Source organism: Bubalus kerabau, chromosome 2 (assembly GCF_029407905.1).
Source record: "Bubalus kerabau isolate K-KA32 ecotype Philippines breed swamp buffalo chromosome 2, PCC_UOA_SB_1v2, whole genome shotgun sequence".
Lineage (NCBI taxonomy): Eukaryota > Metazoa > Chordata > Mammalia > Artiodactyla > Bovidae > Bubalus > Bubalus kerabau.
In genome coordinates this window covers 179,500,381-179,514,160 of record NC_073625.1, presented here as the reverse complement: position 1 = coordinate 179,514,160, position 13,780 = coordinate 179,500,381, and the positions used below count along the sequence as shown (strand labels likewise).

Genomic DNA, 13,780 nt, shown 5'->3' with positions numbered 1-13,780 from the left:
TACAAAAGTAACTGCGGTTTTGGATTGTGAATTTTAAATCATTATAACTAGGCTCAAACACATCTTTATCAATCAAAATAGGAACCATTACAGTCAACACATTTTTGCCATCAAAAAATGTTTGTTTATTCCTGTAGCATAAAAATCTGTGCTTCAGGATTCAGTAAACTCTTGGAAAGTATTTTCTGCCTCCCGCTGGTTGTGGAAACATTTTCCTTGCAAAAAATTGTCAAGATGCTTGAAGAAGTGGTAGTTAGTTGGCAAGAGGTCAGGTGAATAGGGCAAATGAGGCAAAAATTTGTAGCCCAATTCGTTAAACTTTTGAAGCGTTGGTTCTGCGACGTGTGGTCAAGCATTGTCATGGAGAAGAATTGGGCCCTTTCTGTTGACCAGTACTGGCTGCAGGCATTGCAGTTTTTGGTGCATCTCATCAATTTGCTGAACATACTTTTCAGATGTAATGGTTCGCTGGGATTCAGAAGGCTATAGTGAATCATATGGGCAGCAGACCACCAGACGGTGACCATGCCTTTTTTTGGTGCAAGTTTGGTTTTGGGAAGTGCTTTGGAGCTTCTTCTTGGTCCAACCACTGAGCTGGTTATCACTGGTTGTTGTATAAAGTCCACCTTTCATCATGCATCACAATTTGATTGAAAAATGTTTCATTGTTGTTGCATAGAATAGGAGAAGACGACACTTCAAAACAATGATTTTTTTTTTCAGTCAGCTCATGAGGCAGTCATTTATCAAACTTTTTCACCCTTCCAATTTGCTTCAAATGCCGAACGACCATAGAAAGATCGATGTTGAGTTCTTCAGCAACTTCCCATGTAATTGTAAGAGGATCAGCTTCGATGATTGCTCTCAGTTGGTTATTATCAACTTCTGATGGCTGGCCACAATGCTGTTCATCTTCAAGGCTCTCATCTCCTTTCCAAAACTTCTTGAACTGCCACTGTACTGTATGTTCATTAGCAGTTCCTGGACCAAATGTGTTGTTGACATTGGTAGTTGTCTCCACTGCTTTACAACCCATTTTGAACTCAAATAAAAAATCACTGAAATTTGCTTGTCTAACATCATTTCTGGAGTCTAAAATAAATATAAAATAAGTAATTAGTCATAAAGCAAGAAATGTGCATTAAGATGATAACCACTTTTATTTAAAAATGTATTCCAGTATCAAACAACAAAGTTCAACAGAGTGAAACCGCAATTACTTTTGCACCAACCCAGTATTACATCAATGTTCATTTCTTAGTTTTGATAATTGTACTGTGGTTTGTTCAGTTCAGTCGCTCAGTTGTGTCTGACTCTATGCGACCCCATGAACTGCAGCACGCCAGGCCTCCCTGTCCATCGCAAACTTCCAGAGTCCACCCAAACCCATGTCCATTGAGTCAGTGATGCCATGCAACCATCTCATCCTCTGTCGTCCCCTTCTCCTCCTGCCCTCAGTCTTTCCCAGCATCAGGGTCTTTTCCATTGAGTCAGCTCTTCACATGAGGTGGCCAAAGTATTGAAGTTTCAGCCTCAGCATCAGTCCTTCCAGTGAACACCCAGAACTGATCTCCTTTAGGATAGACTGGTTGGATTTCCTGCCAGTCCAAGGGACTCTCAAGAGTCTTCTCCAACACCACAGTTCAAATGCATCAATTCTTCAGCACTCGACTTTCTTTCAAGTCCAACTCTCACATCCATACATGACCACTGAAAAAACCATAGCCTTGACTAGACGGACCTTTGTTGGCAAAGTAATGTCTCTGCTTTTTAATATGCTATCTAGGTTGGTCATAACTTTCCTTCCAAGGAGTAAGCGTCTTTTAATTTCATGGCTGCAATCACCATCTGCAGTGATTTTGGAGCCCAGAAAAATAAGTCAGTCACTGTTTTCACTGTTTCCCCATCTATTTGCCATGAAGTGATGGGACCGGATGCCATGATCTTAGTCTTCTGAATGTTGAGCTTTAAGCCAACTTTTTCACTCTCCTTTTTCACTTTCATCAAGAGGCTTTTTAGTTCTTCTTCACTTTCTGCCATAAGGATGGTGTCATCTGCATATCTGAGGTTATTGATATTTCTCCCGGCAATCTTGATTCCAGCTTGTGCTTCTTCCAGCCCAGCGTTTCTCATGATGTACTCTGCATATAAGTTAAATAAGCAGGGTGACAGTATACAGCCTTGATGTACTCCTTTTCCTATTTGGAACCAGTCTCTTGTTCCATGTCCAGTTCTAACTGTTGCTTCCTGACCTGCATACAGGTTTCTCAAGAGGCAGGTCAGTTAAGTTGTTACCATTATGAGAAGCTAGGAGAAGAACATAGGGAATCTCTCTGTAATATTTTTGTAATTTTCTGTAAGACAAATTATTTCCAAATAAAAATTTAAATAAGGTTCATTGGTTTTAGACTCTACTGGTAAATACAGTCTGAATAGCTAACTGCTCTGAGGAAACAAAGAAAAGAGATGTAACTGATGTGTTTCCATTCATGACTAGCCAATTAATAGATTATTTCTGTGGTAGCATTACTGTTGCCTCTGGTTATTAAATTAACAGTAATTATCTCCATTAGATTCTCTAGACTCATTTAAAATGTTTTAAAAACCTAGTTAGAGAAAAAAAAACTCATTTCACATGCTAGTAAGGTAATAATGCTCAAAATCCTCCAAACTAGGCTTCAGTAGTATGTGAACTGAGAACTTCCAGGATTTAAAACAAGCTAGATTTAGAAAAGGCAGAGGAACCAGAGATCAAATTGCCAACATCCGCTGGGTCATAGGAAAAGCTAGAGAATTTCAGAAAAACATCTACTTCTGCTTCACTGACTACATTAAAGCCTTTGACTCTGTAGACAACAAATAGTGGAAAAGTCTTAAAGAGATGGGAATACCAGACTACCTTACCTGCCTCCTGAGAAGCCTGTATGCGGTCAAGAAGCAACAGAACCAGACATGGAAAAACAGACTGCTTCAAAAGGGGGAAAGGAGTGTGTCAAGGCTATATATTGTCACCCTGCTTATCTACCTTATATGCAGAGCACATCACGCAAAATGCCAGACTGGATGAAGCACAAGCTATAATCAAGATTGCCAGGTGAAATAACAATAATCTCAGATACACAGATGATACTACTCTTATGGCATAAAGTGAAGAGGAACTAAAGAGCCTCTTGATGAAGGTGAAACAGGAAAGTGAAAAAGTTGACTTATAACTCAGCATTCAGAAAACAAAGATCATGGCATCTGATCCCATCACTTCATGGCAAATAGATGGAGAAACAGTGGGAAACACCGACAGACTATTTTCTTGGGCTCCAAAATCACTGCAGGTGGTGACTGCATCCATGAAATTCAAAGACGCTTGCTCCTTGGAAGAAAAGCTATGACAAACCTAAACAGCATATTAAAAAAGCAGAGACTTTACTTTGTCAACAAAGGTCTGTATAGTCGAAGCTATGGTTTTTCCAGTAGTCGTGTATGGATGTGAGAGTTGGACCATAAAGAAGGCTGAGCGCTGAAGAATTGATGCTTTTGAACTGTGGTGTTGGAGAAGACTCTTGCGAGTCCCTTGGACTGCAGGGAGATCAAACCAATCAGTCCTAAAGGAAGTCAGTCCTGAATATTATTGGAAGGATTGATGCTGAAGCTGAAGCTCCAGTACTTTGGCCACCTGATGTGAAGAACTGACTCATTAGAAAAGACCCTGATGCTGGGAAGGATTGAAGGCAGGATAAGGGGACGACAGAGGATGAGATGGTTGGATGGCATCACTGACTCAATGGACATGAGTTTGAGCAAGCTCCAGGAGTCGGTGATGGACGGGAAGGCTGGCATGCTGCAATCCATGAGGTCTCAAAGAGTCGGATGTGACTGAGCAACTGAACAACAAAGAAAAAAAAAAACTATTTCAAGGTTTTAATGTTCAAATAGTCTTCTATGAGAACAGGATATCAGATTTAAAATAAATAAAAACCTAAATTGGAAAACAGATTTATCAAGACAGTGATTTTGATGAACATTAGCTGACTCACATACCTTAACATAAAGTTATTTGGCTACCAGGCTATTATTTTTTCCAATAATTTCCCATGTCTGCAGGTTAAGAAAGAATCATTCTAGTTGGCTTCTGTCTATCCTCCTTTTTGTGTAAATTTCACTTGGCAATCCCTAACAAGATCTATGGGATGAATTTCGCTGACGTGTGTTAGAATTGCGGCATGTACCTGTAAGACACTTGATTTACAAATCACCAGATATAGCCAGATTAACATTTTAACTTTCTTGAAGTATACTGTACATATCAAAGTCACACAAAAGTGTGCTTGTGAAATATTTGAGTTTAATAAAATACTAGTTAAATTTTAAGTGTATTCAGTATTGTGAAACAGCAAGTGTGCTCAACTGGCAAGTATTGTACAAGAGTTTAAAAAAATTCAGTATGTATCTTAGGGGGTTTTTTGGTATGTTTGTTAACTTAGTTATGATTTTGTTCTTTTTCAGGATGTGGTAGATACACATCCTGGCCTCACGTTCCTGAAAGATGCTCCAGAATTCCACTCCCGGTACATCACCACGGTAGGCTGAGTCCTTTTTTGTCTTAGTAAAACTCTTTAAGTTTCCTTTTTGTCACTGCCTAGTATCTAAGCGTTTAGATCTTTATGTAGAATGGGCCATAATGATTATTTTAAATGGGAGGAAATAAAATTGAATTAATTATTTATATCTCATTCACTTCTTCTATGTGCCTAGTGCTTAAGAAGTCTCTTGTATACAAAATCTAAGTGGTATACTCATTCTTTCTGGTCTCCATTAATATTGATACCCAGTTGATCTTTAGTATTTGCAAATAATACAAGAATTTTTCAACAGCCTTTTCCCAAAAAAAAAGATGTTATCTAGAGTACCTCAAAATTAGAACTGAGATGATAATGAGAAATGAGTATTTATAATCAGAAAATAAATCATGTAAGAATTTAAAATAACATAATCACAGTCTCCTGTTTTGCAAGGTGTTCTCATTCCGTTTCTCATGCACAGCCTCATTTGATCAGTCACAGGCAGGGCATGCATTATGGGTGAGAGCTCACAGGCCTGCAGCTCACACTGCAGCCACACCAGGTGTTCTCTGCCCTAGCTTCCAGATTATCTGTGCAAGAATTCCACAGATGAACCTCAGGGCACACCTCGCATTCACAGCCATACCCGGCTGATATGATCCCCACCTCTGGTTCAGATCTCCCAGTAAATAGGGCAGTCTCTTCTGAGGAAGACCCTCTCCTTCTTGGGGCACTTTTTGTTGTCTGTGGATTGTTGGGTTCTGTTGAATTACAGAATACTACCACTATTTTTTCTCCTGTAGGAACTTCATTATTTCCTTTTACATTGATTCTCTGATGACATAAAACTTTATAAGACTTCATTTGAACCGTAAGATGTCACTGCCACCTAAGACTGTCTTAGAAGTTGTTTTTGCTTGTAACCGCAACCCGACACTAAGCTACCTCTACCACAGTCACCCTGGCCCAGCTGGTCATCCTTGTTTCTCACGTGGATTCCCTCTAATTGGTCTCCCTGCTTATACCCTCATTGCCCTACAGCCTAGTCTCCCCAGTTATTCTTTGAAAATGTAAGTCAGATCATGTCACTCCTCTGCTCAAACCCTCCAGTGTTTCCCCATCTCATTCAGAATGAAAGCCAAAGTTCTTGCCATTATTCTCCATAACCCCCCACCCACCCACCCACACCCTCACAGTGCCTACTCTCTGTTACTTAAGCAACAGTTGTTCTCTCTGTTCCTGGAACAAGCCAAACCCACTTCTGCCTCAGGTGCTTTGTTTTTACTCTCTCCTCTGCCTGGAATGCTCTTCCTACAGATTGCTGCGTGACCCACTCCCTCACTTCATCCAGATGTGTGCTCAGACATTCCATTCTTAATGAGACCTTCCCTGATCACCCTCTGCCTTCTTCAGCTGTCTTCTCTCTCTGTCCCCTCCCTCTACTCTTCTTTTGTTTTGCTTTATTTTCCTTCTTAGTGCTATAACATCTGATATTTAAAATTTTTGTTTATTGTCCATGTCCTTCTCTATAACATAAACTCCATGAGAGGAGGGACTTCGTCTATATTTAGATCCTGCTGTATCTCTAATACCTGAAATAGGGCCTGGCACATAACAGATATACAGTAGGTAATTTATTGAGTGAGTAAGTGAAGTTATTCATGTGTAGAATTAAGAACTCTACATGTAACCATGGTTTCAATCCCAATGAGAATTACTGGATTCTGATTGTCGACTGTTCTGTAAACTCAGGGCATATTAGAATTCAGTTGGCCAAAAAGTTTTTTCAGGCTTTTCTGTAAGATGTAACAGAAAAACCTGAACAAACTTTTTGGTCACTCAATAATGTATTAGAATCTCAAGAGATTGAAAAGATCTTAATAATCTATTCCAATGTTCTGCCAGTTCAGAAAATGCTCTGTATAGGAATCATTTGAATTTGTTCTTAGAGAAGATGTTAAAGATCAGAATTATGAAAGCACAAATTTTCCTTTGTACTCTTTCTTTCTAGTTTGGTATTTACTAAAGTATGATCCCCAGACCTATGATAGACTGGGGTCATCTAGTGATCTCTGGTAGTTTTATGATTTCAGAATGAAAAGCCATGATACAGTTTTGTTTGCATGTAATTCACATTTTCTGAGAAATACTAGTATGTCAATCATTGACCAAGAAGAACTATATAGGTCAATTAACAGAATTCAGTTAATTTTCTGCTGACATATCCATGGTATTTGCATATTATTGTTTACTTTTTTAAATTTATACTTTATTGCTAGTATTATGCTACTTTAAAATCCCCTGTTCACAAAAATGAATCCAGTATAACTTGTTCATTTTGCTGCACAGAAGAAACTAACACAACATTGTAAACAATAAAAATTTTTTAAAGATGAATCCATTACTCAGAAGTTGTCGTAAAAGCATAAACTACTTATGATTAAATAGCGATAATGGGGCAGCTCGAAACAGCATCATAACGTAAGTAGTAAATTAGGTCCCACTGAGAACATAAAATGTGAATCTGTGTATACTGAGATAAGTGTAACCGCTTGTTTGTGATAATGTCATACTATCGTTGAAAACACCAAGGTGCCAATAAAAAAGTATCGCACTGAATAGAATTTTATTGGACTGATGGTCTGTTCTCCACAGTGTGTCTTCTATTATGAAATTTGGTCAGATAATGACATGAAGTCATTGAAAATTTTGTACTATATCAAAGTACAGTGAATCTTGCTATAAAAAATACAAAATAAGCTTTCTAATATGAAATTAATTTTCTTGCTAAAGGCATAACAGTAAGCAAATTTAGAAAAGTGTCATACTTTGCCCTACTCATGGCAAAGACAGACAACAGTATTTCCAAGAGACTTAAAAGATCAGCCTCAGAATTAATGACAAATGTCTCAAAAAAGAAAAATTAATTTATCATCTGACCCTACTGAATATAATTTCAATGGCATACAGCATAGGACGATTAATAGATTTTGTTCGCATGCTAGAGTTACTCAGTTATTTCACTTACAGTTGGAAGAAACTGCTGACAGCTTATGACTCAAGTATTAGCTTATGTGTGGCACATAAATGATGAAGAAAACTGGGCAACTTTTATTTTCCATTTATCAGGGAAAACCTGTGCTACAGGAGGAAAAGACTTTATATTTGTTTGTTTAGTTAATCTTAATTATTTTGTCAGCTGTTTTAGATTGGAAAGCTAGAACACCAACTATGCATATAGCAAATACCCAAAGTCACCCTTATTTCCAGAGAAGAGTTGACATTGAGTAATAAACCTTTTGATATTGAATGAAAATGGAAATTGGAAATACCTGCAAATTGTGACCCTTGAGTATGCATATTTGCATACCATGCAAAGAAATTACCAGTAAATAAGATTCTGCTTATCCTTATTGGCACATGCTGACTTTTGAGGAAAGAGGTAGGTTTTAAAATAAGCGATAAGATTGAAAATACTTTTTTGTAATATTGGTGCTGGCAGTAAAGATATTTCAGTGGCACCTAGTAGAAGGGCCAGGCTTCTGGCACTGAGTTGTTCACCTGCATCCATGTCACCTATAAAGAGCAATCTCTGTAATTTCTGTGTCTGAGTTTGATCCCCTTGTCTAAAACTCTCTTGACAGAGCCACCAAACACATACTTCCATTCCTAAAAGTGTGAAAAGTATCAGTCACTCAGTCTTGTAACCAACTCTTTGCAACTTCATGGACTATAGCCTGCCAGGCTCTTCTGTCCATGGAATTCAGCAGGCAAGAATAGTGGAGTGGGTAGCCATTCACTTCTCCAGGGGATCTTCCCAACCCAGGGATTGAACCCAGGTCTCCTGCTTGCAGGCAGATTCTTTACGGTCTGAGCCACCAGGGAAGTCCCCTTCCATTCCTGGTGATCTAACATTGTGAATTAGAAATTTCCAATTGAGTAGATATAAAGAAAACTGATTTATAATTCAAATTGTCTGTCAAGTTGACTAGAGATCCCCTGGTGAAAAATTATCCAATTTCATTTCTGTCATTGGTAGTATGTAGTTATTCCTACTGCTATTAATTTTTACATTTTTTGATATTTTGATATTTTTCTTAATTTCTCTTAAAAACCTAAAACTGGTAGACCAAAAGTTAGGGGGGAGAAACTGCAATTAGTGTAGAGCCAGCAACTACATGCTCTTACCACTAGATGGTGCCCCTCCCTCGGTAAGTTAAAATGCTGAATCAGCGTTGTGGACTCCAGTAAACGTGCTGATACAGTGGGGCCACTGAATAAGGAGAGTTAGGCTATGGAGGATGGTATACATGTTCAGTTTTTTACAGTACGAGGCAAGTAGCTTATCAGATGCTAAAAAGAGGAAATTACTTGATATTCAAAATGTTGACAAATTTTAAAAATTCTGTCAGAACAAAAAATGAAAAAAGAATAAAATAAGCAAAAATTCAGACTCAAGTTTTATACTTTTAAGTATAACATAGTACCTCCATAAGTAATATAAAATATTTAAGTAGTATATACATAAAATTTAGGTAGATAGGAAACTTAGACTTTAAGATAATTTTATATTCAGAATCAAGAAATAAGGACAAAATCTAACAAAAAGAAAAGTTTGGTATAATAATATGTGTTGTAATTGACTTTAACTTGAGTAAAGGAACATGGAACTATGATAAAAGATATTCTTAATTTTTATTTTCACATACATATATATATAAAATTTCTGGCCTAAAATCCTCTATTCTCTGCCCTGAAGCTCCTCATTCAGAGTCTGAGTGGAGCCAGTAGAGAACTTATAAACATCAGCTAGTCCCTGCTCCCACCCAACATAGGAATCCTGTGAGTTTCTGCGTAAATAACTTGGTGAGAAGTAACTTCGCTACTTCATACAACCCATTGCTTAATAGGGCTAATTTTAGGAAACTCTTATTTACATTGAAGCATTTCTATCCAGTGGTTCTAGTAATTCCAGTTCTAGTTCTACACTGTGATACAATACAAAGCCAATCAACATCTTCCACCTGAGAGCCCTTCAGATCGTGATCACACCTACACTCTAGTCCAGTAGTATCTTTCACAATAATTTTGTATACAGTTCCCTGTTTTATATTTTCTGTGTATCTTATATGTAGCCTATCAATAAATCATAGACAACAATACTGATTTATGTAAAATATTAATTACTTCCCTAGGTTACATCCATCTGCTGTTCAAAACTCTGAAGAGTTTATTCAGTTAGCTAGCTATGAATCCAACACATATGTCTTTATCACAAATATAACTCAGAAGTCTTTGTTACACAGCTTTCCAACCTCATTAATTTATCGAGCAATTTTCCAAAGAAGACATACAGATGGCCAACAGGTACATGAAAAGATGTTCAACACTACTAATCATCAGGGAAATTCAAATCAAAACTAAAGTGAGATATCACCTCACACTTGTTAGAATGGCTTTCATCAAAAAGACAAGAAATAACTAAGATGTGGAGAAAAGAATGTAAATTGGTGCAACCAATGGAAGTTCCTCAAACAAATTAAAATAGAGCTAATTCAGCAATTCTGCTTCTGGGTATTCATCCAAAGAAAACAGAAACACTAACGTGAAAAGACACATGCACGCCTGTGTTTACTATGGCCTTATTTACAATGGCCAATGTATGGAAACAAGCTAAATGTTCATTAACAGATGAATGGATACGGAAGATGTGGGCTTCCCTGACAGCTCAGTTGGTAAAGAATCTGCCTGCAGTTCAGGAGACCTGGTTAGATTGCTGGGTTGGGAAGATCCGCTGGAGAAGAGATAGGCTACCCACTCCAGTATTCTTGGGCTTCCCTTGTGGCTCAGCTGGTTAAGAATCTGCCTGCAATGCAGGAGACTTGGGTTCAGTCCCTGGGTTGGGAAGATCCCCTGGATAAGGGAAAGGCTACCCCCTCCAGTATTCTGGCCTAGAGAATTCAATGGACTGCATAGTCAATGGGGTCGCAAAGAGTCAGACACGACTGAGCAACTTCCACTTTCAGAATATATATACAATGAAATATTATTCTTCCATTAGAAAAGAGTGAAATCTTGCCATTTACAACATCATAGATGGACCTTAAGGGCATTGTGCCAAGTGAAATCAGTCAGAGAAAGATAAATACTGTATGATATAAATCTTTAAGAAAAAAAGAAAATTTCATAAACTCAGAGAACAGATTGAGGATTGCCAGAGGTGGGAGATGGGGAGAAGGGGAAATGAGTGAAGAAAATCAGAAGGCATAAACTTCCAGTTGTAAAATAAATTAGTCACAGGGATATAATGTACAGCATGGTAACTATAGATCACAGTGCTATACTGCATATTTGAAAATTACTAAGAGTAAATCTTAAAATTTCACAAGAAAAAAAATTCTGTAACCATAGTGATGTATGTTAAGTAGATGTTGTGGTGATCATTTCACAATATATATGTTCAATCGCTTCAGCCATGTCTAGCTCTTTGCAACCCCATGGACCTTAACCCACCAGACTCCTCTATCCATGGGATTTTCCCAGCAAGAATACTGGAGTGGATTGCCATGCCATCCTCCAGGGGATTTTCTTGACCCAGGAATTGAACCTGTGTCTACTGCATTGCAGGTGGATTCTTTACCTGCTGAGCCATCAGGGAAGCCCTTCACAATATATACAAATATTAAATTATTAGTATGCCAAAAACTAATGTATGTTAATTATACCACAGTTTTTCTTAAATTACAATGTAGTTATTGACCACCTGTTGATACAGGCAGAGCAATATATCAGGCACTGGGATGCACGTGAAAAAAGACCAGGTTCCTTAGACTTTGGAGGTGGTGACAGTCAGGTGTACCTGTGTCTAGAACATAACCACAGGATGACTGAAGGAGACATGGGTAACGTCAGGAGCACAGAAGACAGCTCAGCCCAAGTCCCTATTCTGGGGCTTCCTATGGAGCTGATGATTGAGCTGGATTCTGAAGGATCAGGGTACTTTAGCACTGATAGCAAAGGTGGGGTGGAAAATGCCGGGTGCCAGAAGTCTGGACCTTGATCGTGAGGCTGGTTTTTTCCTCTTATTCTTGGGAATCATTCTGTTTGTCAGAGTCCAGAAACAGAATAGTCGTTTAGTTCAGGATAGATGTCTAAATATCTTCCCCTTTTTGTTCTTCATGCACTAAAATAGCCTTTTTATAGGGATCGAATCTCTTCTGTGGGCTTCCCTGGTGGCTCAGAGGTTAAAGCCTCTGCCTGCAATGTGGGAGACCTGGGTTCAACCAAGGATACAGAATTTCCATATCATTAGATAATCAAAATCAAAGCCAGTATACCCAAAAAAAAAAAACAAAAACAAAAACACCTTGTTTAATTGCTTTTCTCACCCTTGCTTCTTTTTGGAGAAAATGAAAAAAACAAAAAAAAAACAAAAAACTACCAGGTCAAGGGCAAATTAAATGGGTGGGAATAAGCCAGGTAAAATGCAAAGAATGCACCGTGGCCTCCTACCTCCACCACAGCACATACATCCTCAATTTCAGACATGCTTGCCACCCTTCCTCCTCCTCTTTCATCTTGTCCTGGTCTTCTCCAGAGTTTCACCTTTGTTAAGCTTACTAAAACCCAGTTAGTAACAAAATTGTTCATGCCCAAGTCAGGACTTGGTATATAAATTATCCCAAATGTATCTGAGTTTCCAGAGTCTGTAAGTCTTCAAAACACCAATGGATAAGGCTATACTAACTGGAATAATGCCCTCTTGAATCATACCACATTGGCAGCCTTTCTTCTGACCCAGTAATTGTTAAGCCAACCCAGTGCATACTTCTCACCTCTTGTGCTTTCCAAAAACACCTAGCCCAATAGGCACTGCTTGAGTCAGGCATCACTGTATGAGAGGTTAAAAAAAAAAAAAAAGTGACATGTAGGCACCTAGGAAATGCAGACTTGTGAGCAAAGAATCTTTTTATTCTTAGAATTATAAGGGCAGATGTAAAGTATATGGATGTCGATTTTTAAACATTTTTACTAGAAATGACACTGGATATAATCACAAAACTTAGCTTGGTTCAAAGAATATTCATAAGATGGCCTTTGATAACATAATAGGTATCTTTAATGTTTTTATTTGGTTTTGTTTTCCTTCTGGAACCAGGTTATTCAGAGAATATTCTACACAGTCAACAGATCTTGGAGTGGAAAAATTACTGCAACAGAGATAAGAAAAAGCAACTTTTTGCAAGTATGCCTCTCATTGAAATTTATATTTAAGGAGCAATTTAAATGACAGTCTTATTTCATTTAACGAATATTTGAGTGCTCATTATGTGCAAAGCCCTATTATGTGCAAAGTCACTATTTTCAGTTATTAAGCAGTTATCAGCTACCTGGGATGTGTTGGGGGAACAAAGATGAGTAACAAGAGATTTTTACATCAGGGCATGCACTGTGGAACAAAAGAGAAAAGTGTACAGACAGCCACACCTGACGAAAAATTCCACAGAAATGTGTCATAAATATGCAATGAAGGCTTCACAGTAGGACTGGCATGTGATCTTGACCTTGAAGATGTCAAGTGTTTACAAGATTAAAAAATTAAAAGAAAAGGGGATTCCAGATAGAGCAAGCAGCATAAGCAAAGGCCCAGAAGCATGAAAATGTCATGTTCAGGAACTGCAGGACAGTCTGAAGTGGCCACAGGCTGCAAGGAGAGAGTGATCAGTGACCAGTGATGAGGCCTGAGGGGTGAGACGGGGCCAGGTTGGGAAGAGCCTGGCAAAACAAATGGAGGAGTTTCAACTTGTTCCTTTGAGCAATGACTCTTTATCCAGCTCCTGCTGGAGAAAAATACTGAAAATTCCTTTTAAGAAAGAATGTATTTCATTCAATTATTTTTTTTTTACCAAATGAGAAAGTATTGATCACTAGTGGGTGCCTTTTACTGAGGCAGTCTTCATGCTTGATTGTTCAAGCATTTCTACTAACTTAAAAAAAGCAGAATTGGTCACACTTGAAATGAAATGTTTTATTGTAAATAAATCATACTAAATGAAATTTGGGTGAATAATACAACCTTGTTTACACTCTTACTTTTTTCCCATCTTTATCTGGGACAGACAAAACTGGCAAAATTACCAGTCTGTAATAGATATGCAAACATTTCTTATTCTAATAAATGAAAAGTCATCATTACAGTCATTATTAATATTTACTAAACATGT

General features: G+C 38.0%; 1 protein-coding gene and 1 pseudogene across 7 annotated transcripts in view; one reads left to right on the top strand and one right to left on the bottom strand.

Moving 5' to 3' along the window:
* The window catches only part of PPP2R3A (protein phosphatase 2 regulatory subunit B''alpha), a 224,869-nt gene that overhangs the window by 121,242 nt on the left and 89,847 nt on the right, over nucleotides 1-13,780 (top strand). For all 7 annotated transcript variants that reach the window (XM_055569615.1, XM_055569613.1, XM_055569612.1 and 4 more), the window contains 2 exons: nucleotides 4,501-4,575; nucleotides 12,715-12,801. In XM_055569615.1, the coding sequence (XP_055425590.1) occupies nucleotides 4,501-4,575; nucleotides 12,715-12,801 (162 nt within the window). The remainder of the gene's footprint in view (nucleotides 1-4,500; nucleotides 4,576-12,714; nucleotides 12,802-13,780) is intronic.
* LOC129644155 (histone-lysine N-methyltransferase SETMAR-like) lies at nucleotides 69-1,048 on the bottom strand (annotated as a pseudogene).